General features: G+C 43.9%; 1 protein-coding gene across 4 annotated transcripts in view; it reads right to left on the reverse strand.

Moving 5' to 3' along the window:
- LOC139540160 (inositol 1,4,5-trisphosphate-gated calcium channel ITPR2-like) overlaps nucleotides 1–25,812 on the reverse strand; it is a 163,696-nt gene that overhangs the window by 120,253 nt on the left and 17,631 nt on the right. For 2 of the 4 annotated variants that reach the window (XM_071343752.1, XM_071343750.1), the window contains exons 3-25: nucleotides 25,549–25,667; nucleotides 25,070–25,156; nucleotides 24,177–24,335; nucleotides 23,061–23,159; nucleotides 21,088–21,171; nucleotides 15,718–15,864; nucleotides 15,185–15,280; nucleotides 13,221–13,274; nucleotides 10,476–10,627; nucleotides 10,252–10,351; nucleotides 9,893–10,053; nucleotides 8,852–8,993; nucleotides 7,988–8,146; nucleotides 7,455–7,627; nucleotides 7,068–7,187; nucleotides 6,550–6,735; nucleotides 5,616–5,867; nucleotides 5,115–5,262; nucleotides 4,697–4,844; nucleotides 3,769–3,965; nucleotides 2,874–2,997; nucleotides 2,560–2,617; nucleotides 90–255 (exon numbers count right to left, since the gene is read on the reverse strand). In XM_071343752.1, the coding sequence (XP_071199853.1) occupies nucleotides 90–255; nucleotides 2,560–2,617; nucleotides 2,874–2,997; nucleotides 3,769–3,965; nucleotides 4,697–4,844; nucleotides 5,115–5,262; nucleotides 5,616–5,867; nucleotides 6,550–6,735; nucleotides 7,068–7,187; nucleotides 7,455–7,627; nucleotides 7,988–8,146; nucleotides 8,852–8,993; nucleotides 9,893–10,053; nucleotides 10,252–10,351; nucleotides 10,476–10,627; nucleotides 13,221–13,274; nucleotides 15,185–15,280; nucleotides 15,718–15,864; nucleotides 21,088–21,171; nucleotides 23,061–23,159; nucleotides 24,177–24,335; nucleotides 25,070–25,156; nucleotides 25,549–25,667 (3,131 nt within the window). Of the gene's footprint in view, nucleotides 1–89; nucleotides 256–2,559; nucleotides 2,618–2,873; nucleotides 2,998–3,768; nucleotides 3,966–4,696; nucleotides 4,845–5,114; nucleotides 5,263–5,615; nucleotides 5,868–6,549; nucleotides 6,736–7,067; nucleotides 7,188–7,454; nucleotides 7,628–7,987; nucleotides 8,147–8,851; nucleotides 8,994–9,892; nucleotides 10,054–10,251; nucleotides 10,352–10,475; nucleotides 10,628–10,769; nucleotides 10,949–13,220; nucleotides 13,275–15,184; nucleotides 15,281–15,717; nucleotides 15,865–21,087; nucleotides 21,172–23,060; nucleotides 23,160–24,176; nucleotides 24,336–25,069; nucleotides 25,157–25,548; nucleotides 25,668–25,812 lie in introns of those variants that run through there. The other 2 variants (XM_071343751.1, XM_071343753.1) reach the window with 2 other exon arrangements.

Here is a 25,812-nt window from a genome sequence, read left to right on the forward strand (position 1 = left end):
CAGGAGACCACAGGAACACACAGTGAAATCAGACACACACATAAAAACAGATCAGGCGCACCCTCACGAACCACCAACTGTGCCTTTACCTGTTTGAAGGCCTGTAGGACCTCGGCTCTCTGGCTGAAGTGTTTGAACATGAGCTGCAGTGAGCCGGACACCAGCGGAGTGTAGTCCTGCATGATGAGATGGATCAGCACCCTCAGGAAGGTCCTGCCTCCCTCGTCATCCAGCTCCACAGCACTACACTCTGAACTAGAAGCACCAGACACAGGGTTAGAAAGAAAAATTGTTAGACACGGCATGACGCTCTGAATTGGAAGCACCAGACAGACACATGGTTAAAATAAAATAGTATTTTTCACGTGCCGAATACAACGGGTGTAGATTTAACGTGAAATGATTGCTTACGAGCCCTTCCTAATGAAGCAGAGTAAAAAAAAAATAATAATATATATATATATATATATATATATATATATATATATATAAAAATTAGGAATACAAAATAGGGGTGAGGTAATTGAGGTATATATTTACATGAAGGCAGGGTAAAGTTACTACAGTTGAAGTCGGAAGTTTACATACACTTAGGTTGGAGTCATTAAAAGCTCGTTTTTCAACCACTCCACAAGTTTCTTGTTAACAAACTATAGTTTTGGCAAGTCGGTTAGGACATCACCTTTGTGCATGTCAAGTAATTTTTCCAACAATTGTTTACATACAGATTATTTCACTTATAATTCACTGTATCAAAATTCCAGTGGGTCAGAAGTTTACATACACTAAGTTGACTGTGCCTTTAAACAGCTTGTCCAGCAAACCAGTGGGTCAGAAGTGGGTGCTATTGTTTGTACAGATTAACGTGGTACCTTCAGGCATTTGGAAATTGCTCCCAAGGATGAACCAGACTTGTGGAGGTCTACAATTATTTTTCTGAGGTCTTGACTGATTTCTTTTGATTTTCCCATGATGTCAAGCAAAGAGGCACTGAGTTTGAAGGTAGGCCTTGAAAAACATCCACAGGTACACCTCCAATTGACTCAAATGATGTCAATTAGCCTATCAGAAGCTTCTAAAACCATGACATAATTTTCTGGAATTTTCCAAGCTGTTTAAAGGCACAGTCAACTTAGTGTATGTAAACTTCTGACCCACTGGAATTTTGATACAATGAATTATAAGTGAAATAATCTGTCTGTAAACAATTGTTGGAAAAAGTACTTGTGTCATGCACAAAGTAGATGTCCTAACCGACTTGCCAAAACTATAGTTTGTTAACAAGAAACTTGTGGAGTGGTTGAAAAATGAGTTTTAATGACTCCAACCTAAGTGTAAGTAAACTTCCGACTTCAACTGTATGTGTGTGGGTTTTGTGTGAGAGTGTAGTGAGTGTGCTAATAGTCAGTGCAAGATAGACCTGGTAACCATTTAATTCACTATTAAGTAGTCTTTTGGCTTGGGCGTAGCAGCTGTCTCTGAGCCCGTTGGTCTGAGAGCCGATGCTCCGGTACCGTTTGCTGGACAGTAGCAGAGTGAACATTCTATGGATTGGGTGGCTGTAGTCTTTGGCAATTTTTCAGGCCCTCCTCTGACACTGCCTGATCTAGAGGTCCCGTATGGCAGGGAGCTCAGTCCCAGTGAAGTACTGGGCTGTCCACACTGCCCTCTGTAGCACTTTGCGGTTGAGGATCGTGCATTTGCCCATACCAAGTGGTGATAAAGCCAGTAAAGATGCTTTCAGTGTTGCATCTGTAGAACTTTTTGAGGATCCGAGGGCCCATAACCTCCTGAGAGGGAAGAGGTGATGTCGTGCCCTCTTCACGACTCTGCGGGTGTGAGTGGACTATGTTAAGTCCTTAGTGATGTGGACGCCATGGAATTTGAAGCTCTCCACCAGCCCCGTTGATGTGGATGGTGGTGTGCTCTCCCCTCTTTCTCCTGTAGTGGCCCCCGTGTTGAGGGTCAGCGTGACAGAGGTGCTGTTGCCTACCCTCACCACCGTGGGGCCGTCCTGTCAGGAAGTCCAGGATCCAGTTGCAGAGGGAGGGGTTCAGTCCCAGGGTCTCCAGCTTGGTGATGAGCTTGGAGGGGACTATGGTGTTGAACACTGACCTGTAGTCTATGAACAACATTCTCACTAGTTATTTCCCCTCCTGTTCAGGTGGGAGAGGGCAGTGTGAAGTGCAATTTCGATTGCGTCATCTGTGGACGGTATGCGAATTGGAGTGAGTCCAGGGCGCCTGAGATGATGTTACTGATGTGTGTTATGAGAAGCCTTCCAAAGCACTTCATAATTACAGATGCGAGTGCAACAAGGCAATAGTCATTTAAGCAGGCTACCTTGGAGTTCTTGTTACAGACACAGCACAATGTTCTGAACTGGAGACACACACAGGGTTTTAGACAGACACGGGGACACACAGACATATAGGCACACACACACACCACTTTTCTCTGAACTAAAACCATAGTGCACCCTTTTTCTCACACACACACAAACATAACACATGTATGTAGACCAACACAGACAGATACAGGCACACACAATTGATTTACCTTCCAGCAAACATTGTCTCTGCTTTGGCTGCAATTTCATCAATGTCTGGATCTGAAACTGTGCAAAATATTGTGAATCACTGAATCCAATTATAGAAAGCACAATTACAGAAAGTAATTAGTGGCTGTGACAGCACAGCGCAAACAATTGATTACAACAGCAATCAACAAACCAGCAGGATTCCCCTCAGATATTAACTGAAACACTCAAGATTCCCCCAGCCTGGTCCTAATTCAAGTATAGGAGTTGGCAAGACAGTACAAATAGATCTGGGACCAGGCCAAGATGTCCCTATGTAATGGTAGACCTTTACCTGACATGGAGGGAAATTCAGACAATGATATAGAGCTGTCTGGTAGATTACTGTCCCCAAACTCTTTCTTATAGATGGACAGCAGGTAGGTGATCCTATAGTCCAGTCGCACACTCAGAATAAACTGATGGGAGAACAAGATGGAAGCAGATAAAAGGATCACAATGTTAAATGCCTAAATGTACACAAAGCTAAAATAGTGAAATCAGAGACATTAAACAGTGTTAACCAACTGTTTGTTATTGCGTTTTCACACATGATATACATCAGGGGTAGATAGGCAACTAGATTCAGCCACGGGACGATTTTTGTCGAAGCGGATGGTCGGGGGCAGGAATAAAATTATAATCATTTGTACACTGCAAATTGACCACAACTAAGCCCAATAACAAATTGTATTTGAAAATAATAATTTCATACTTTGATTGTATTGAGTCACAATCACGTCTCTTTTTTTATTCGTGGGAATACTTGGGAACAAACTTCTTAAATTAAACTCATTTTCAGCTGAATTCCTGAAGATTGTTTTACTAAAAACTTAAAATAAAAAATCCCTTGTGGGACGGTTTTGGTTCGCCTGTTGCCAACCCCTGGTACACACCGTCCAACCAAATGCTTACTTGCAGGTTCCTTCTCAACAATGCAACAACAATAAGGAATAATACAAGTACAAAGTAAATGGTCCGGTAGAATAGAAAACATTTTAGCATGTGTATAATAAAGGAAGGCACAATTTATAGTACAATATTGTACCAAAAGTATACAATCAATAATTTCCCCTCAAGAATTTAAAACGCATTGGAGACTGGTATAGAGAATTTGACCACAGCCAGCCTCAAGCCACAACAGTTACAGGTAACTGGCCCTCCAGACCACATGGTGGAGCTCCACTCACCTGTAAAATCTCAATGATTTTGAGCTTGGTGTCCATGACCATGACATCCTCGTTGTCTGTCAGACAGAGTGGTTGTTTTCTGTCCTGAAGGGACGGGGGCGTGTTCGGGAGGTGGTGAGGCTGGACGTGCCCTCGACTCAGCACCATCTGAGTCATCATCTCTCCCACACCGTGGATGGTACGAAACACGTTGTTCCCTGGAAGACAGAGAGACCATGGAGGTGTTCATTGGGCACCAAACATAAGGAAACAGACTGAAAAAGAGAGGGACTACATGGCAACATTCTCTGTTGTGTGTCCTAATGAACACGATCCAGGACATACAAGCTCTTTAGACAACAGTAGGTTTAACAAAGAGATGGGGATCAGAACACATCTCTTAAAGTTGTTTCTGATTGTGATCTGGACACTGTCATCTACAGTGAACAAAAATATTAACGCAACAATGTTGGTCCCCTGTTTCGTGAGCTGAAAAAAAAAAATGACATTTTCCAAAGTCACAAAAAGCTTCTTTCGCCTGAGAAGTACTTATTTCTGTGATAAAGCCCTTTTGTGTGGGAAAACTCATTCTGATTGCCTGGGACTGGTTGCCAAGTGAGTGGGCGTATCCCCTCCAAGGCCCACCCATGGCTGCAACCCTGCCCAGTCATGTGAAATCCATACATTAGGGCGTAATGAATTTATTTAAATTGACTGATGTCCTTCTATGAAGTGTAACTCAGTAAAATCTTTGAAATTGTTGCATGTTGCATATATATTTTTGTTTTGTATACTCATAACATATCTACTCATGTACCATTTCATCTACCTATCTATATTGCATTATTCAATATGAAATGTGCATGCATAATAAATAAATAAATCGTTTTGTGATTTAATGAAATGTTTTAATCCGTTATTTCATTAATTAATTCTCTGTGTGACTGACCTGCCTCGGGGCTCTTGCTGAGCTCGGCCATGTCGGTAAGCGGGTGCTGGACAAAGTCCAGGATGGCCAGCAGGGTGCGTGTGAGACGCAGCAGCTCACTGAAGCTGTAGAAGCCAAAATAAACCAGGTTACGGGCCAGGTGCACCACCTACAAGACAGGAGAGGAGAGGTACGTGGATTTCCCCCCACAGAGGCCAGAGTTAGACACAACTTGAACATCAGAAAGTAATCATGTCTATTACCATCTTTGGTCACCACTGGGTGGGGTGGGAGAACGACTGTTCTAAGAGTTGTATTATTGTGTCTTTGCAAAAATACAACAAAAAGAAAGTGAACATGTCTACATCCATAGTTTGGATGTGTCAATCACACGCACCCTGCTGGCCATCCACACAAATAATTGTGTACTTTCTTTTACCTCCAGAGTCAGTTCATTCTTCTCTTCGTCTCCAAAGGGAAAGGGTTGGCTGACCACGTCTTTGAGGTATTCCTCTACAAACTCCATGGTGGGGGCAAACTTCCTCTTCATCTCCTCTCTGGAGGTGTCAGTGAACTCGTACTCATACCTTGGGCGACAGTTATAGAGTATAGTTACGGTATAGCGTAGAAACTCCACAGTCTACATGAGAAACGAACAAACAGAGAAATTAAGTTGTTTAAAACTGTGAAAGAGACCTTCAGCCTAGAACATCTGACTGCCATGATTCTGTAGAGAAAAGAAAGTGCTGTCGCTACCTAGACGCATTAAAGAAATGTAGCAAACCGAAGATGCAATCCACCTGCGATGATTCTCTACCCAGAGGTAATTTTCTTTCAGGTGGTGTGCCAGTTACAGATCCGTTATTACCAAATCCACAGATCCCAAAGCCACACATCAAAGCACCCCCCACCAGCCACGCCACATCCCCCACACACTCACTCGTGGATGGTGATCTTGGAGGGGATCTCGGTCCAGAGACGGGCGTAGCGCACGGCCACCACTGCCTCCTGGGGCTCGCGGTCCACGTGCATGTGCAGCATGAGGCGGCAAAAGGAGGCGCGCAGGTTGTAGGGCAGGCAGTCGTCAAACATGCATCGCAGGATCAGGTCCACGGGCAGCTGGCTGGACACCTGGTTGATGGCCAGGTACTGGCGGTCCAGACACATCTTGGCAAACAGGTTGAGCTGGTATCTGGAAGGTGGATGGAGAAGATGGAGAGGGAATACATGGAGAAGAGGTGTCATAGAAATGTAGAAGAAATAGCGCCTGCACACTCATAAAGCCCCATAGAAATATACCATGCTGTAGTATAGGGATCATCAACTAGATTCAGCAGCGGAACTATTTTTTCTCGAGCGGATTGTCAAGTGGTCGGAACATAAATCACAAATAATTTGTAGACTGCAAATTGTCCACAAAAAGCCAAAACAGATATAATATTTGACTAAAACAATCCTTTCAAGCCTTCCTTACATTTGTTTACAATCACAGCACTCTACTATGCGTGGCTAATACTTTGAAACAGATTTCCAAAATTATAAATCACTTGGAGCTGATTTGCTGGTCCAACAATTAAAACATTTTTATTTGCTCAGAGAACGTGGGAGGCCAAATAAATTAAACCCGGGCCAAATACGGCCCGCCAGTTGGTGAGCCCTGACAGTAAACGTGTGTCAATCAATGGAAAGAAAAAAGTGGGATTCATTATTTATTCACAAAGTAGGAGCTGAAAACACACACCCAAATGGTTGACAAGGTGTAGATTAAAGGACCATGAATACTTGAAACATAAATAAATTGGAGAAGCAATGTTTCGGCACTCAGTGTCTAATAAAGATTCCCAGAACGCCCTGCTGCAGTAGCTGTCTAGTACCTGTAGTAGGTGATGACGTCGTTGTCCAGCTTGTGGTTGCCCTTGGCATCCTGGGCCAGGTGGCGGATGGACTTGCCGTGTGGCTCCTTGTGGCTGTCAATCCAGTAGAGCCACACCTCCTCGTCCTCCTCGGTGTCCTCCTGCAGCATGGATGACTGCAAGGTAGTCTCCATGCTGGGGATGAGCCTGGGGGGGCAAGGGGGGAGAGGGGTGGAAGATGGCCAAAGGAGAAGAGCATTCGGATACATAGTGCCTACTACTATACTGTAGTATATTTCAACTGTGTACAATTCTGCATACACCAGCTAACTGATATTCATCCAAGCTGTATTTTTATATAGATGTACCAGCATGATGGAATGTGAATTAGTGTATACAGAGTCATGCCCAACATCAGCACTGCCCCATTGCACGGTAAAAAGACAGGTAACAGTCCCCAATCTGAGAAGCTGATTCTGAACAGACTTTACCTGCACTACAGTGTTAGGTAGAGAGCACAGGATGTGTGCGTGACTCACTTGGTCTGGATGAGGATTTCAGCGTTGGCGGGGTTCAGAATGAATTTACAGATGAGCTCCTGTGTCACTGGGATGGCCGTCTTATTGGACACGCACAGGTCTGACAGGTAGTCCAGAAACCTGATAGGAAGACAGAGGACAACCAAACTCAATGGACTTAATCTGCTGAAAGACTATGAACCCAGTACAGTGGCTTTAAAAAATCTCACAACCACAGGCAACACAAACATACAGTATTAGACATTTCTTTTTTTGCACATTGTGCATTATAGCCCCAGCTTGTATATCTAACCCAGACATTGGGATCATTGTGGATCAAATGTGTGTTTGTGTCATATGCATGTTATAATGTGTGTTATGTATCGTACATCCCTCCTCTGCCCTGACCTGGGCTCTCGGTTGCGACGCAGCAGATTGACGAAGGTCTCGATCTCCTTGGCTGTGATGTGTTTCTCCAGCAGCTTGCGGTTGTTGTGGAGCAGGGCAGTGATGGTGTCCTCCGCCAGGATCTCATAACCGATCTGAGACTGCATGATGGAGAACTTCTTGGCTATGTACTCCTGGAGGGCAGAAGGAGACCAGTTAATCCCAATCGATACCATCACAGGAAAACATACGTTCTACAGGGATAGCAGAGTGAAGAGCATAGCAATGGAACTGCTAGAATGGGAAAGCCCCTCAGACCACAACAATTTGACTTCACTCTCATGGGTATCCTCTAAATGACAGATATGGTATTCTAGTTCTACATTAACCAAAACACAACAATGGATTTTCTTCTCTCAAATTCACGTGACTGAATTAACTAATGATGAGATGTGAGATATGCTAAAACAAATCCCTATGGTACTATAGTCACTGAACTTATTGACCAAGTAAGGTAGGTTTTGAGGACAACTACAGTAGGGAGGACTACTAGCCTGGTTCTTGCGGTAGTCCTGTTGGGAGTGGCGCAGCACCCGGTAGCACAGCCGCAGCATGTACTTAAAGGGAGCGTAGCGCTGGTCCCCCAAGTCCTCCAGCTTCAGCATGGGACCCTCCCCCTGGTCTGTGAACGGGGCCTTCAGAATACCAAAAATCTGGAGACAGACAGACATTTCAGAGGTTACAAGATTATGATATGATAACTTGCTGATGCCAAAGCAAACGCACTTCAAAAGGAGATGTTGATGATGTTGTCCGCATCCTCCCTAATCCTGATAATGACCACTGCCAGCATCATTAGCGCTAACAATGCTATTAGCGTGGCCTTTGGCATAATGGACTGGAGTTATTGCTCCCTTGAATTACTGCTATCAGATGGACCGCCTACTCCCTGCACTCTAATCCCCATAAGTCACAGTGTAATGACCACGAGGGAAGAGACAGTGAAATTCACCTTCCTCTAGCTATGCGTGCCAGTCTGCTTCTGCGCTAGCCTATATGTCTGTGACGTCAAAAGAAATCTGCACAGTTGTTGTTCAATTTAACAGCTGCTGAAGATGTAAATCTGAAACGGTCAATGAAGAAAAAGTGATAAAGGTCTGCATGCATCGCTGTCATAATTACCCAACATATTTGTTAAGACAATGACAGAGGAACTGGCCAAAGCAGAAGCAAGACCAAAGCTAGAGGATACATGTTAAGGTGATATTCTGTGAGTGAGTGAGTGATTGAGTGAGTGAGTGAGTGAGTGAGTGAGTGAGTGAGTGAGTGAGTGAGTGAGTGAGTGAGTGAGTGAGTGAGTGAGTGAGTGAGTGAGTGAGTGAGTGAGTGAGTGAGTGAGTGAGAATAACTGAGCTGACCTGGGCTAGAATGTTCTGTTCCCTCATTAGTTTCTGCCGCTCTCTGTTCGGGTTGGAGAGGACCACAGACAGTACGTCCTGTCCGTTGTTGGGGACCTCGCACACAAAGAAGATCAGGTCCTCCAACAGCTTGGTCACAAACCTGGGAAACATGGGCCCGCAAAAGAGCATTGGTACACTTGCTTCAGCAGTCTGAAAGTATGTTTTATGGTAGGAGAAGAACATTGGTGGATGTGACAGTAGTACTACTGTGACAGTAGTTCACCGAACACAGACACATTACTAGCAGTCAAATCCTTGCTTTCTCCTTCCGCATTTTCTTCACTCTCAGATTCTTTCACTCTCGGATTCTGCTCCGTCTGAAAGAAAGGAAGGAGACGATCCAAAGTCCCTCCCCTCTGACCTCCAATGAGCTTTGTAAGGCGATTGGCGGAAACAATAAAAGAAGAAGCGAGGATTTGACGGCTAGAAACATTTTCACTGTACTTAGCCCTATATAGGATGCCGCACATTCAATCATGGGTGTCCTAGAAAGCTACAATGTGGAGCCTAACTTTTCTCCGAACCAGCACCTGCAGTAAAACTCGGCTGGGGAAGACAGTGGCAGGCTTCGCGAAAGAGCGTATTTCAAGCTGTCTACCACTGAGTTATAGGTGCCGGTTTGGAGAAAAGTTAGGCTCAGATGGTTTCTTTACAGATATTCACACATTATACAATCCGGATGGACGGACAAGGAGATACGGATTATAGATATGCCTTCAGTGAGAGGATTTTCGGAAACAAGTAGCCTCTAAAAAAATGTAGCCAGTTATTTACCATCCTCCGCATTGTAGCCTTCTATGACACCCATGCATGGAAGCACAGTGTCCTATATAGGGCTAGACTGTTCTGTACCTCCTATTGTTGTGAGCAGCGTCCTATATAGGGCTAGACTGTTCTGTACCTCCTACTGTTGTGAGCAGCGTCCTATATAGGGCTAGACTGTTCTGTACCTCCTACTGTTGTGAGCAGCGTCCTATATAGGGCTAGACTGTTCTGTACCTCCTATCGTTCTGAGCAATGTTGCCACACTGCAGCTGCCTCACGGTCGACTCCAGGACCTTGTTGGCATCGTTAGCAAAGTCCAGGTCTCGGACCTCAGACAGGGGCACAGAGACAATGGCAAATGCCTCCTTGTCCTCCTTCGTACGACACGTGCCAATCTGTGGGTAGAGGGCATTCATTATCAGCCTATAGACTCAACCACAATCCTTCCAAACTCCACAACAAACACTATTTCTAATAATAACTTAAAATGGGGAAAGGTTGGGGGGGGTTGTGACTACATTGTGATAAGTGAGCTTTGATGCACAAAAAAGCAACAATCGTGGAACTGAAACAGCAGGGGGGTAATGTGGGACCTTGAGCATGACGGGGCGCTCCTCCTCAGTGTCGATGGGAAAGTTGGTGCTAGTCACCCAGGTGTTGGTACACAGGTGCCTCAGCCGTACGTACGAGTTCCTGTTGGGAAAGCAAAATAGTGTTTAAAGTTTATTAGGCTGTAATTGAAATCTCTTCCAAGAGTCCTTTAAAAGTGTTCCAAGAGTTTTGGATATCTTAAGTATGTTTCAGGGGTCAGTCTGACCTGGGCACCAGACAGTCAGCCCTCTGCAGCGTGGTGGCGTCCAGCTCAAACAGAGAGGCGATGTCGTTGCCATGGGGCACAGACACCAGGGTGTAGGCTATCTTCTCTGCAACCTGACGCTTCCTCTGGGAGTACACTGTATCCATCTCCGTCTGCAGACAGACAGATAGCACAGACACACACAAGGAGGTGGATACCTAAGTTCTTACAACTAGCATTCTCAATGCTAATATCAACAAGCCTGTGCCACAGATCTACAGCGCTGTGGAAAAAAACAAAACAATGGCAGCTTACGTAATAACAATGAGACAGTGCATGAGGTTTGGACTGCACTGTGTGCATGATGCAGACAGATAATAGGACAGCCCTGGGAGAGTTAACTGCTGCAGCGCGGTCCGCATGTCAATGGAAAGTAGCTCCTCTGAACCGCCCCCCGTGCCTCCGCACCTCTCCTTCCCTCTGGTGACTCACTCCATCCAGCAGCATATAACAAAAGAGCAGAGCAGACAGCACGTCTGTCTCCCCTCCCTCACCGGGCACCCCCACACCCAGACGTTATGTAAGGAGCCCCTGAGTGTCTGAGCCGACACGGTGTGTGTGTGTGTGTGTGTGCTGCTGCTTGCGGAGGCAGAATACCAATGCAGAAGGTGCAGACAAAAAGTGCAGAAAAAAGCTGTCTGGAAATAAATGTGGTACATTGTGTGTGTGCGCCCATGTGAAAGTGAGTGACCGAGTGAGTGAGAAAAGGTCTAGAGAGAGAGAGAGAGTTTGGATGCAAGCAGAAGCATCTGTTCTTGCTGGTGAGTGTGAGAGAGGATTGTGTAATAGGACTTGGAGGTGGTGTGAGAGAACAAGGTGGCCCAGTGTTTGACAGGCAAAATCCCTCTTCCACTGGAGAGAAACGCACACGCAAAGTCGCTCTCTTAGCAGTAACACACTGTTTGTAGAGGATTCACAGGTCCCTAAGCTTTTGATCTACCCTTTCTGCAGTACTGTTTGTATTATCTTACCACAGCTTGCATTCAATTTTCTAGGAGAGACCATTGTCATGTGTTGTTCAACTGCTCAAACAAATCTATTGAATGACCTTCATTTATCATTAAGTAAACATCACACATAGCAGAATACTCTGATACAGCGCATTCGGAAGGTATTCAGACCCTTCACTTTTTGTATTTTATTACATTACATTCTAAAAATTGGATAAAAAACGTTTTTAAAAAATATCCATCTGCACACTATAGCCCATAATCACAAAGCAAAAACAGGTATTCTGACCCTTTACTCAGTACTTTGTTGAAGCACCATTGGCAGCAATTATAGCCTCTAGTCTCCTTGGGTGACGCTACAAGCTTGGCACACCTGTATTTGGGGAGTTTCTCCCATTCTTCTCTGTAGATCCTCTCAAGCTCTGTCAGGTTGGACAGGGAGTGTTGCTGCACAGCTATTCTCAGGTCTCTACAGGGATGTTTGATCAGGTTCAAGACCAGGCTCTGGCAGGGTCACTCAGAGACTTGTTCCGAAGCCACTCCTGCATTGTCTAGGCTGTGTGCTTTGGGTTGTTGTCCTGTTGGAAGGTGAACCTTCTCCCCAGTCTGAGGTCCAGAGCACGTTTTCATCAAGGATCTTTCTGTACTTCGCTCCGTTCATCTTTCCCTCGATCCTGACTAGTCTCCCAGTCCCTGCCACTGGAAAAACATCCCCACAGCATGATGCTGCGACCACCATGCTTCACCGTAGGGATGGTACTGGCCAGGTGATGAGCAGTGCCTGGTTTCCTCCAGACGTGACGCTTGGCATTCAGGCCAAAGAGTTCAATCTTGGTTTCATCAGACCAGAGAATCTTGTTTCTCATTGTCTGAGAGTCCTTTAGGTGCCTTTTGGTAAACTCCAAGCGGGCTGTCATGTGCCTTTTACTGAGGAGTGGCTTCTGTCTGGGCACTCTAGCATAAAGGCCTGAATGGTGGAGTGCTGCAGAGATGGTTGTCCTTCTGGAGCTCTGTCAGTGACCATCGGGTTCTTGGTCATCTCCTTGACAAAGGACCTTCTCCCCCAATTGCTAATTTTGTCCGGGCGGCCATCTATAGGAAGAGTCTTGGTGGTTCCAAACTTCTTCCATTTAAAGAATGATGGACAACCATCTCTGTAGCACTCCACCATTCAGGCACTGTGTTCTTGGGGACCTTCAATGCTGCGGACATTTTTTGGTACTCTTCCCCAGATCTGTGCCTCAACACAATCCTGTCTCGGAGCTCTACAGACAATTCCTTTGACTTCATAGCTTGGTTTTTGCTCTGACATGCGCTGTCAACTGTGGGACTTTATATAGACAGGAGGGTGTCTTTCCAAATCATGTCCAATCAATTGAATTTACCACAGGTGGACTCCAATCAAGTTGTAGAAACATCTCAAGGATGGTCAATTGAAACAGGATGCACCTGAGATCAATTTCAAGTATGATATCAAAGGGTCTGAATACTTACGTAAATATTTAATACAATTGCAACATTTCCTAAAACCTGTTTTTAGTTTGTCATTATGGGGTACTGTGTGTAGATGGATGAGAAAAAAATAATTTAATCAATTTTAGAGCAAGGCTGTAACGTAACAAAATGTGAAAAAAGTCAAGGGCTCTGAATACTTTCCGATTGCACCATATACCATTTTGTTAAAATCAGTGGACCTGAGGTCCAGACTAAGGTCCATCAGACAGAACTATGAAAACATGAATAGTGCATCACTGACCTGACTCACCTCTGCTTTAGAATCCACACTCTCATCCCGGAAATCAGGATTCATCTATAGGAAGAAAAGGATTTCAGACCCACACACTGCACACCATTGTCTGACAAACTATTCTACAAGAACATATTGTTGATTGTGACTAAGTGGACCGATTTGATCAACTTCATTATCCCCTTGTGGAAATTCTTCTTGCAGTGCTGTACAACACAACACAATACATTGCAGAGAGAGGACCATAACAATGGGAACACCACCATCAACAGCACATCTGGAACCTCAACATCTGCTCACCTCTCACTACTAGCCTTATCCCAGATGTATAATGAGACTCGACAGTCGGTAACTAGAGGCCTAGCCAAATCACAACTCCTCTGACTACATTTTTCATGCCACACATGAGTACATCAGTAGAGCACACAAAGTACACACAGTATTCAGAAAGAGTCTGATATAGGAGAGTAGAAGTGCTGATATAGGATCAGTGTTTACTTTCAGATCATAACGAATAAGATCAGCACCCTCACAGCCTGACCAAGGAGAGAACTGACATAAGAGACAGTACATAGACAGCAGTCTAGACAGAGAGTTGCATTGTGGTGTGTCGGCATCTCTCAGTTCCATGTGAGGGGCATTATAAACCAGTAGGGACAGGATGTTAACCCGAGTTGTTAACACCCATACACTGGCAATCAGTCAAGTCAGAAAAAATGATCTAATAAGGGTTGGGTAGTGTCGGTCATTTGAATAATTCCACGTATTTAGTCAAATATCTTGTGATGTGATAAGGAAAGCAATGTACATGTGATAAGGAAAGCAATGTACGTGAACAACACCCTGTAATACCGATGAGTCATTCATGGTTAGTCTTTAAATGATCGGTATTCAAATTCAACCACTGACCGAACAGCAAAGTCAAAACACACTGAATAGACAACACAGCTGAACTAATACTGCAAGACATGTAAACAAAAACGCTAACCGTCTGACTGTCAATTGTGTGTGTGTGTGTGTGTGTGTGTGTGTGTGTGTGTGTGTGTGTGTGTGTGTGTGTGTGTGTGTGTGTGTGTGTGTGTGTGTGTGTGTGTGTGTGTGTGTGTGTGTAGGCTTGGGCAGTATACCTTATACCGGAGAATTTGGAAATAGCCACGGGATGGCTTGTCAAAACCGTCAAAACTATTTCTTTCAAGTTACATTTTTTATTTTATTTATATTTGTAGCTACTTTTAAATGAAATACCTACAGTCAACTTGTGCAATACATTATGAGATAAAAAAATATTGCCTTGTTAATTTCACCTGTCACATAATTTTGCATTCTGAAGCATACAGGTAGTCAGTCTGCAGTCAAGTGATGTTTGTTTACAAGCATACAACGACGAGAGACCGGATCCTTGTGAGGCACTCACTGTTGTGCAGCACGCGTCAGGTGATCTAGTTACAGTACGGAATTCACAACTATATGTTTGCCAGCTAGATGACTTATAACAATTAAGTTAACTGTCTAAAATGTGCTGAATGCTCTGCAGTTGCACATTTGGCTAGATAATTTAGTAGTTAGTTAGCCATGTAGCCAAGTGGTTAGCTTCTTCCAAAATCAAACTTCGCTTGGTAACAGCAGAGAATCCCCTCCTGGATCTAGCCTTACTGTCTAATATTTGTATTGAGCGTACTGTGAGTAGCATTTTTGAGTTAATTGTATAACTTTATGAGCTGGGATGTCTGTTCTGCAAATAGTTCAGGTCAGATTGTATAAACAATTTCACAATGCGTTCTCTATGGGATTTGAGATGTACTTGTTAGTACTGCTAACCTTCGGATTACAGAGGCTCAGTGAGGTTTGAAAAAAAATAAAAACGACCCTGGTGTTCAGGATGGCACAAGGTTGGCATGAAGGTGACAACCTGGATACCGCCTACGCCTGTGCGTGCATGTGTGCGAGTGAGCAAAGAGAAATGAACAGCCTACCTCTGCAGCCAGGTAGCTTCCAGTGGCCAGGTGTTTGAAGCGAAACAGGCTGTTCCACTGGCCGGCACCCCCTCTGCAGGGGTCGTAGTGCACAACCTACAATGGAGAAACACATTTATTTTTAAACACACAAATCATACCAGAAAGATCCCACAAAGCCACTGACAATGGCCCTTACGGTCATCACTAGTCAGCCAATTCATAACACTATGATGTAGGACTTAATGTATTTGTTCACAAGGTAGATAATCATTTCAAATCTACCTCTGTGGAACTCCCCATTCAAAATAGGTGTTTCTACTCATCAAACCATATCAAGAGCTAAATTCAGAGCAGACAAAGTACTTCTTGCTCAGTCTCAATTCCATGTCCTAAGTATGCACTTGTTCAATTGTCTTTGTTGATTTAAAAACAAAAGAAATTGTGTAAGAAATATGGTGGAAACTCCCTCTAACCCACACGTGTGGGGAGGAGGGCACTTTGGAGAAATGGAACAAAATCATTGTGATGCGAACACACAGTGCAGTAGGTACCTCTATTTCCCAGAGTGCTTTGGAGCTGGTGGCGGAGGTGGCAGACTGTCGCAGGGTGGTCCTGAGGAAGATGTGCTGCTGATTCCTGTACTCGTCACATGTCAGGAACTTCTCCTGTTCGGCGTGAAACAGACGCACCACATCACCCTGACCAATAGAGAGACGACAACATGGTTTAGAAACTGAAACATGGTTAAGAAACTGAAAAGAAACACTTTGATTAAATGAACACTTTATTTGAGTTCTTATAAACTGAGAATTTCTTTTTTAATAAATGATGCTATAACAACATTTCTTCTCTTTCTTTAGGGGGCAGATAAGATTTAATATTGCAGATAGAGTGAACCTTCCATCAAGGTAATTTCTGCATCATTTCCAATCCCCGAAATATGTAAATAAATAAATTATATACATACATACAGTTGAAGTCAGAAGTTTACATACATTTAAACTCAGTTTTTCACAATTCCTGAAATGTAATCCTAGTAAAAATTCCGTCTTAGGTCAGTTAGGATCACCACTTTATTTTAAGAATCTGAAATGTCAGAATAATAGTAGAGAGAATTATTTATTTCAGCTTTAATTTCTTTCATCACACTCCCAGTGGTTCAGAAGTTTACATACACTACCAAATACTAATTGTGTGTAACAGTTTAACTTTACGTCCGTCCCCTCGCCCATACCCGGGCGCGAACCAGGGACCCTCTGCACACATCAACAACAGTCACCCATGAAGCATCGTTACCTATCGCTCCACAAAAGCCGCTACTTCAAGGTCTCAAAGCGAGTGACGTAACCGATTGAAACGCTATTAGCGCGCACTACCGCTAACTAGCTAGCCATTTCACATCCGTTACAGTAGCATTGCCTTTAAAATTGTTTGACTTGGGTCAAACGTGTTGGGTAGCCTTCCACAAGTTTCCCACAATAAGTTGGGTGAATTTTGGCCCATTCCTCCTGACAGAGCTGGTGTAAATGAGTCAGGTTTGTAGGCCTCCTTGCTCGCACACGCTTTTTCAGACATTTTGCCACAACTTTGGAAGAATGCTTGGGGTCATTGTCCAGTTGGAAGACCCATTTGCGACCAAGCTTTAACTTCCTGACTGATGTCTTGAGATATTGCTTCAATATATTCACATACATTTCCTTCCTCATGATGCCATCTATTTTGTGAAGTGCACCAGCTCCTCCTGCAGCAAAACACCCCCACAACATGATGCTGCCACCCCCATGCTTCACGGTTGAGACGGTGTTCTTCGGCTTGCAAGCCTCCCCCTTTTTCTTCCAAACATGACAATGGTCATTATGGCCAAACAATTCTATTTTTGTGTCATCAGACCAGAGGACATTTCTCCAAAAAAGTACCATCTTTGTCCCCATGTGCAGTTGCAAACCGTAGTCTGGCTTTTTTATGGCGGTTTTGGAGCAGTGGCTTCTTCCTTGCTGAGCGGCCTATCAGGTTATGTCGATATTGGACTTGTTTTACTGTGGAAATAGATACTATTGTACCCGTTTCCTCCAGCATCTTCACAAGGTCCTTTGCTGTTGTTCTGGGATTGAATTGCACTTTTGAGCACCAAAGTACGTTAATCTCTAGGAGACAGAACACGTCACCTTCCTGAGCGGTATGAGGTATGTGGTACCTTCAGGCGTTTGGAAATTGCTCCCAAGGATGAACCAGACTTGTGGAGGTCCAGAATTATTTTTCTGAGGTCTTGGCTAATTTCTTTTGATTTTCCCATGAAATACATCCACAAGTACACCTCCAATTGACTCAAATGATGTCAATTAGCCTATCAGAAGCTTCTAAAGCCATGACATCATTTTCTGCAATTTTCCAAGCTGTTTAAAGGCACAATCAACTTAGTGTATGTAAACTTCTGACCCACTGGAATTGTGATACAGTGAGTTGTAAGTGAAATAATCTGTCTGTAAACAATTGTTGGAAAAATGACTTGTGTCATGCACAAAGTAGATGTCCTAACCGACTATAGTTTGTTAACAAGACATTTGTGGAGTGGTTGAATAACGAGTTTTAATGACTCCAACCTAAGTGTATGTAAACTTCTGACTTCAACTGTACACACACACTACCGTTCAAACGTTTTTCGGTCAACTAGAAATGTCCTTGTTTTTTAAACAAAAGCAGTTTAAAGCCTAAAGAAGGTCCGTTTTATTGCTTCTTTAAATCAGCACTACAGTTTTCAGCTGTGCTAACATCATTTCAAAAGGATTTTCTAATGATCAATTAGACTTTTAAAATTATAAACTTGTATTAGCTAACACAACGTGCCATTGGAACACAGGAGTGATGGTTGCTGATAAATGTAGATATTCCATTAAAAATATGCCGTTTCCAGCCACAATAGTCATTTACATCATTAAAAATGTCTACACTGTATTTCTGATCAATTTGATGTTATTTTAATGGACAATTTTTTTTGCTTTTCTTTAAAAAACTAGGACATTTCTAAGTGACCCTAAACTTTTGAACAGTAGTGTATATATAAAACATCCTGCTCATCTTAATTTCCATAATTAACCAATAATATTCGTAATAATGTAGGCAGTTCATGCAAAGGATTGTTACCTCTAACCAGGATTGCCATTACGAAAATGTATTTTTTGTCAAGCAATTATTATTTTAGCAAACAATTACTGTGATTCATCCTATATTGTCCCTAACATCTGTACTCCCTAGCAACAGTTGTGGGACACACACACACTATCCCTTTCCCAACAAACAACCATAAACTCAGATCATCAGTTCTCCATCTCGGAGACCAACTCAAGAAAAGACTTGATTTACGACTGCATATACAGTTGTAGCTGTTTGAGAAGGCATGCAAAATAGAGCAAAAACAGAGAGATTTGATGAACCATTGCCAAGTACTAGGTGAAGGAGATCAGATTACACCCCCTTCCCCTGAAACACACATGCTGGTCCCCCATTGTGACCATTTTCCCCAAGCATCTCTGTGCAGTCAGACCTTGATTATTTTGTGCCACCAGGGCCACAATAATATGCCCCCTCCCTGATTGTCAAAGTGTGACCCCCTCCCCATGGGTTACTGCAGTGTTGCCAGCATTGCCACTACCTGGGTGGGGGCACCCCACTGGAATCCCCGCTGGCTAGATACAAGGTCGTCAAGGTTCTCATGAGAATTTCCTTGTATCTTATGCTCTCTCATCAGGGAGCTTTGGCTTTGTAGGACCAACCCTGCCAGGCAGGCTCAGAATCTTGAGGGGGCGGTGCTGCTTTAGTAGATCTCTGACCACATTCATCTTTCTCATTTGGCTGCGTACAGGCTACTTACAGTAGGCCCATAAAATATATAAGGACTCCTCAGTGCATGGGTTGCTCAGTGGGTGTCTAGGGTATAGGGTTGGGGACCATTCCATCATGATAGGCCAATAAATAAATACAACTATAAATATAGTTTATTTTAAAATGTATATCCTATATCTGCACAAAATGAAAAGCCCTCACAACCCCTGCTCACAAACACACCTGGGATCCGGGATATGCAACCATTATCCTTTTAAACTCCACACTTTTCCAAACACAAAAACTCCCCCCACCTTCCATCACAACACATCCGCACATACTTCGGAAAGTATTCAGACCACTGGAATTTTCCACATTGTTACGTTACAGCCTTATTCTAAAATGGATTAAATGTATTGTTTCTCTCATCAATCTACACTCAATACCCCATAATGACAAAGCAAAAACAGGTTTAGACATTTTTGCTAATTAATCCCCCCCCCCAAAAAAAACAATATCACATTTACATAAGTATTCAGACCCTTTACTCAGTACTTTGTTGAAGCACCATTGGCAGCAATTAAAGCCTCTAGTCTTCTTGGGTATGACGCTACAAGCTTGGCACACCTGTATTTGGGGAGTTTCTCCCATTCTTCTCTGCAGATCCTCTCAAGCTCTGTCAGGTTGGATGGGGAGTGTCACTGCACAGCTAATTTCAGGTCTCTCCAGATATGTTAGATCGAGTTCAAGTCGGGACTCTGGCTGGGCCACTCAAGGACATTCAGAGACGTGTCCTTAAGCCACTCCTGCATTGTCTTAGCTGTGTGCTTAGGGTCATTGTCCTGTTGGAAGGTGAACGTTGGCCCCAGTCAAAGGTCCTGAGTGCTCTGGAGCAGGTTTTCATCAAGGATCTCTCTGTACTTTGCCCCGTTCATCTTTGCTTCTATCCTGACTAGTCTCCCAGTCCCTGCCGGTGAAAAACATCACCACAGCATGATGCTGCCACCACCATGCTTCACCGTAGGGATGGTGCCAGGTTTCCTCCAGATGTGACGCTTGGCATTCAGGCCAATGAGTTCAATCTTGGTTTTATCAGACCAGTGAATCTTGTTTCTCATGGCATGAGAGTCCTTTAGGTGCCTTTTTGGCAAACTCCAAGCGGGCTGTCTTGTGCCTTTTGCTGAGGAGTGGCTTCCCTCTGGCCACTCTACCATGAAGGCCTGATTGATGGAGTGTTGCAGAGATGGTTGTCCTTCTGGAAGGTTCTACCATCTCCACAGAGGAACTCTAGAGCTCTGTCAGAGTGATCATTGGGTTCTTGGTCACCTCCCTATCCAAGGCCCTTCTACCCCAATTTCTCAGTTTGGCCGGGCGGCCAGCTCTAGGAAGAGTTTGTGGTTCCAAACTTCTTCCATTTAAGAATGATGGACAGAGTTTTCTTGGTGACCTTCAATGCTGGAGACATTTTTTGGTACTCTTCCCCAGATCTATGCCTCGACACAATACTGTCTCAGAGCTCTACGGACAATTCCTTCAACCTCATGGCTTGGTTTTTGCTCTGACATACAAAGTCAACTGTGGGACCCTATATAGACAGGTGTGTGCCTTTCCAAACCATGTCCAATAAATGGAACATACCAAAGGTGGACCCCAATCAAGTTGTAGAAACATCTCAAGGATGATCAATGGACACAGGATGCACCTGAGCTCAATTTCGAGTCTCAAAGGGTCTGAATACTTATGTAAATAAGGTATCTGTGTTTTATTTTTAATACATTTGCAAACATTCTAAAAACCTGTTTTCACTTTGTCATTATGGGGTATTGTGTGTAGATTGCTGAGTATTTTTATTTATTTTATACATTTTAGAATAAGGCTGTAATGTAACAAAATGTGGAACAAGTCAAGGGCTCTGTATACTTTCCGAAGGCACTGTATGTCCTCTGTTTCCTGCTTTAACAACTATTTGTAAATCAAACAGTTGTAGTCTAAATGTGGGTGTGCAAGCAGAGAGCCCCCATCAACACACTGTGTATACAACCCTCTGCATAAAAAAGGTAGGCATAGATGGGAAGCATTTAGGTAAGATAAAGTACACTCACTCCTTTGAGGACGTCCTCTCTGTAGTCACTGAACTTCATGAACAGAGTGACCTTCCAGCTGGTGTTGCAGTTCACAGCGTTCACCTACAGTTCAACCAAGGAGAGGGGCAGGGAAGACCAACAGACTGTCATGACTATACACATCTTTGCAGAGCTTCAGACACAATATACTGTATATACAAAAGTATGTGGACATCCCTTCAAATTAGTGGATTCCGCTATATCAGCCACACCCGTTGTCTACAGGTGTATAAAATAGAGCATACAGCCATGCAATCTCCATAGACAAACATTGGCAGTGGAATGGCCTTACCGAAGAGCTCAGTGACTTTCAACGTGGCACCGTCATAGGATGCCACCTTTCCAACAAGTCAGTTCATCAAATTTCTGCCCTGCTAGAGCTCCTTCGGTCAACTTTAAGTGCTATTATTGTGAAGTGGAAATGTCTTGGAGCAACAACGGCTCAGCCGCAAAGTGGTAGGCCACCCAAGCTCACAGAACGGGACCGCCGAGTCCTGAAGCGCGTAAAAATCTCCTGTCCTCGGTTGCAACACTCAATACCGAGTTCCAAACTGCTTCTGGAAGCAACGTCAGCACAACTAAAGGTTGGGAGTTTCATGAAATGGGTTTCCATGGCCGAGCAGCCACACACAAGCTTAAGATCACCATGAGCAACGCCATGCGTCGGCTGGAGTGGTGTAAGACTCGCCATCATTGAACTCAGTGGAAACGCGTTCTGGTTTCATTAATCACGCTTCACCATCTGGCAGTCTGACGGACGAATCTGGGTTTGGCCGATGCCAGGAGAACGCTACCTGCCCGAATGCATAGTGCCAACTGTAAAGTTTGGTGGATGAGAAAATGGTCTGGGGCTGTTTTCATGGGTCGGGCTAGGCCCCTTAATTCCAGTGAAGGGAAATTTTAACGCTTCAGCACACAATGACATTCTAGACGATTCTGTGCTTCCAACTTTGTGGCAACAGTTTGGATGAAGGCCCTTTCCTGTTTCAGCATGACAATGCCCCAGTGCACAAAGCAAAGTCCATACAGAAATGGTTTGTTAAGATCTTGACTGGCCTGCACAGAGCCCTGACCTCAACCCCATCGAACACCTTTGTGATGAATTGGAACGTCGGCTGCGAGCCAGGCCTAACATCAGTGCCTGACGTTACTAATGATCGTGGTTGAATGGAATCAAGCCCCTACAGAAATGTTCCAGCATCTAGTGGAACACCTTCTCAGAAGAGTAGAGGCTGTTATAGCAGCAAAGGGGGTACCCACTCCATATTAATGCCCATGATTTTGGAATGAGATGTTTGACAAGCAGGTGTCCACACACTACACGTTGTTATGTTGTGTAGCTGCTGCAACTTTGCCAGTTCTGCAACCAGAAAGTATTTTTTATGGACAGTGATAGTCGGAAGGTAGAGGGAGAGACAGAGTAGGGGCAGAGGTGACATTCGTAACCCCGTTACCAGCGCCTATGTGTGGACTAGAGTCTGCGGCGCTACCACTAGACTTAATGTTCTTAATACCTATAACCAGGTTTCCAAACGCATGTTATGACACAGTTGATTTAGCGAGTGGTTAGGGTTAGACGCGAGTGGTTAGGGTAAAGGTTGGGGTTAGCATAAGTTAAGGTATACTAGCAAGTAGTTAAGGTTAAGGTTAGGATAAGGTTAGAAAACAAAGACACGCCTAAACAAAAACATGCCGAGATTCAAATTGCCGCCTGGACTCGAAACAATGCCACTCGCTCATCCTACGTGCTTCAAAGGCAAACCTGCTGACCAGCAGCTTTTTTTGGAGTCTTCAAAAACACGACAGTACAGGAATTGTTGGAGATTGCATGCTGGGACAGACAACATGGCTGTCATCCTTCCGCACCGTTTTGCCATGCATAGTATCCAGTAAATGTTTTACATAGTCACTCAGTACTATAGCTCTAAATAAAACAGTTCAATGGATCTTACCTCCTTGCAGCCGGGGTTGTCTAGCAGCTCAATGTTGCTGGCGTGGAGAGGCTGTCCTGCGTTCACAGGCATCAGGACCACCTTGTCTCCCACCACCACCTAGGGACCAAGCACACAGGTCAGACACTAGCATACACATTATAACGAATAGAGTAAAGTAGAATAAAACATAATACACATATGAGGCAGATCACAGGAATGAGATGACCTGACACACATCAAACAGCGAAGGTCCACAGTCACTCCCTGTCCCATGCAAAGGGTTACCCATCTATCTAGAGATAAGTATTCCCCACAACAATAGCAGATGAGCACAAACCATGGTAAAATGAAGGAAGTGTAGCCTGTGGGGTGTACACAGCGCATTGACATTCATTAGAACAGTATTGTGTGTGGCAGCGGGAATCGCTGAACGCAGTCTACTGTATGCACCATAGTCTCAAACATCTACATTCAAACCACTTACATACCATAATAAACAGACTAAGTATCTATAGTGTTGCTGTAATCTAAATTGCCCAGATCTTGTTAGTCAATAACAGTTAAGGGGGGAAAAACTGTAGAAGAGTCGTGGAAATGCAAACACGTACTTAAGTTTTTCCAATGCTCATGCAAAGCTAGTGCTACCATGCTTTCACAGCAAGTCTCATGGCCTAAACTCCCACCATGCACTTCAAACAAGAAGAATACCTTCCACCATAGGATGCTAAAGCAAAAGGAGAGGAGACAACCAGTCGAGTTATTTCAGCAGGATGAAGACATTACGTTGACATGGACATAATACCAATCTAATTAAAACAGGACAATTGCAATATTAAGACAGCCCCTAAAAAAAGATTGTCTCAACTTAAACATCTCAACAATACTAAGGTTCATCATGAGGTTTGGTTTGCCATAACATATCTATGGTAAGTAGGGCTAGGAGTTGTTCCACGTTTGGTCACATGTTTGGGACTGCAGTGGCCTGTAGTTACAGTCAGGTCAGGACCCCTTTTCAGAAATTGTCTCAGAGTAAGAGTGCAGATCTAAGATCAGTTTTGCTTTTCAGATCACAAATTATTACGATTATATAGACAAGGGGAACTTGATCCAAGATCAGCACTAAAAGGTACCTACGTTATCTCCCTCGCTGCGGAGCTTCCAGAAGGGCTGGATGTAGAACCAGGAGCCCTCATTGCCGGCTGGGTCCAGAGACACACGCATGGCGTTCTTCTCCAGCAGCGCCGGCAGACGCTTGTTCACAGTCAGGTACTTGTTACTTTTTATATGCAGAAGCTGAGGGGGAAAAGAAAATGGGGCCAACTCACATCATTCACAACACACGGTCATACACAAGGTCCCTGGTTCGAATCCCACCCCAACACCTAACTCGAATCTTTACCAATCACATTTATTGCTAGGAAACAGTTACCATATGAAATTGGTACTCTTAATTAAAGTGAGATGTAGGGGTAATTTATCATTTCAATTTGTTATGAGCTCAGAATTTGTCAATACTTTATTTGGAATTGACCACAAAAGCCTTTCAATTCAGTTTATGCTTGGTATTAGGGATCAGAACATTACCCAAATTCTATTTATCACATAAAATATTCTGTTGTCTGAATAGATCATTCAAATTGTCTTTAGTTTTAAAAAAGCACACAGAGCACTAAATGAAAAAGCCTCATCTTTTAACAGCCAAATCATGTGGCAAGAGACTGAACCTGACCAAACCAATTCCTTTGAAACCCTTTAATACGACAGTTTTAAGCGAAGTTGGAGGCCACGAACCTCGTGAAACCACATGGAACAAACCCGCAGTTTGTTGTGCCACTCACTCTATGTGCCACTCAAAATGTTCTCTGTCAAATCACCTCGTTGGCAATTTGAGGCACTAGAAGCCAGACTACAGACTGAAAGGCAGCCTTGGTAACAAAGTGAAAACATACACAAGGTTACGGGCACAAAGCAAACAGAGAGATATCGTCTCTGATAAGAAAGGGGAGCTGGCTGTAGTTGGCCGTTACCTGGATGACGTTACTGTACTTGACCACCTCTCCAAGCAGCTTCTTATTCTCGGTGTCGTTTTGCTTCTGTTCCAGTTCTGCTGCATGCTGGGAAATTAAGAAAAACATGCTTGATGCTAACTACATTGTAGCCAGATTGTGCAGAATCACTGATGTACAAATCACGTTGCATCCCAAATTACTACTTCTTATGTGATCACCATCAGCGAATCTGTGCCTCGCCTTGCGCAAACTGATCCTGGTTACCTTAAAGCAGTGCTTGTCCATCCAGGTCCTGCGGACCCACAGGGTGTACAGACTATTGTTCTAGCCCACTACTAACATACTTGATTTGACGAATCAACGACAGTAATGATCAAGCCCTTGATTAGGTGAATCAGTTGTGTTAGTACTGGGATGGATCTAAATCCTGTACACCCTGTGGGTGTCGTGCCCAGGACCGTGAATGAATTACACTAGGACTTGGAGAAAGGTCATACCTGTAACTTCTTGAATAGGTCTGCTTCTGTGTCATTGTTGCCTTGTTTGCCCTGTTTGGCCTTCCAGAACTGCTTCTGAGCTGAATACCTGTTCATCGGACATACCTTGAACAGGCAGTCTGGAGAGAGAGAAAAAGAGAGATGGATAGGGGGAAAGAAATTGGGAGAAAAAGAGGAAGAAAGACACAAAGAAACAGAAAGTGAGGTGAGTGAGGAATAAATATCCATGAATCACACAGACAAACTTTTAATGAGTTCCAGTTC

This window comes from Salvelinus alpinus, chromosome 15 (genome assembly GCF_045679555.1).
Source record: "Salvelinus alpinus chromosome 15, SLU_Salpinus.1, whole genome shotgun sequence".
Taxonomy (NCBI): Eukaryota; Metazoa; Chordata; class Actinopteri; order Salmoniformes; family Salmonidae; genus Salvelinus; species Salvelinus alpinus.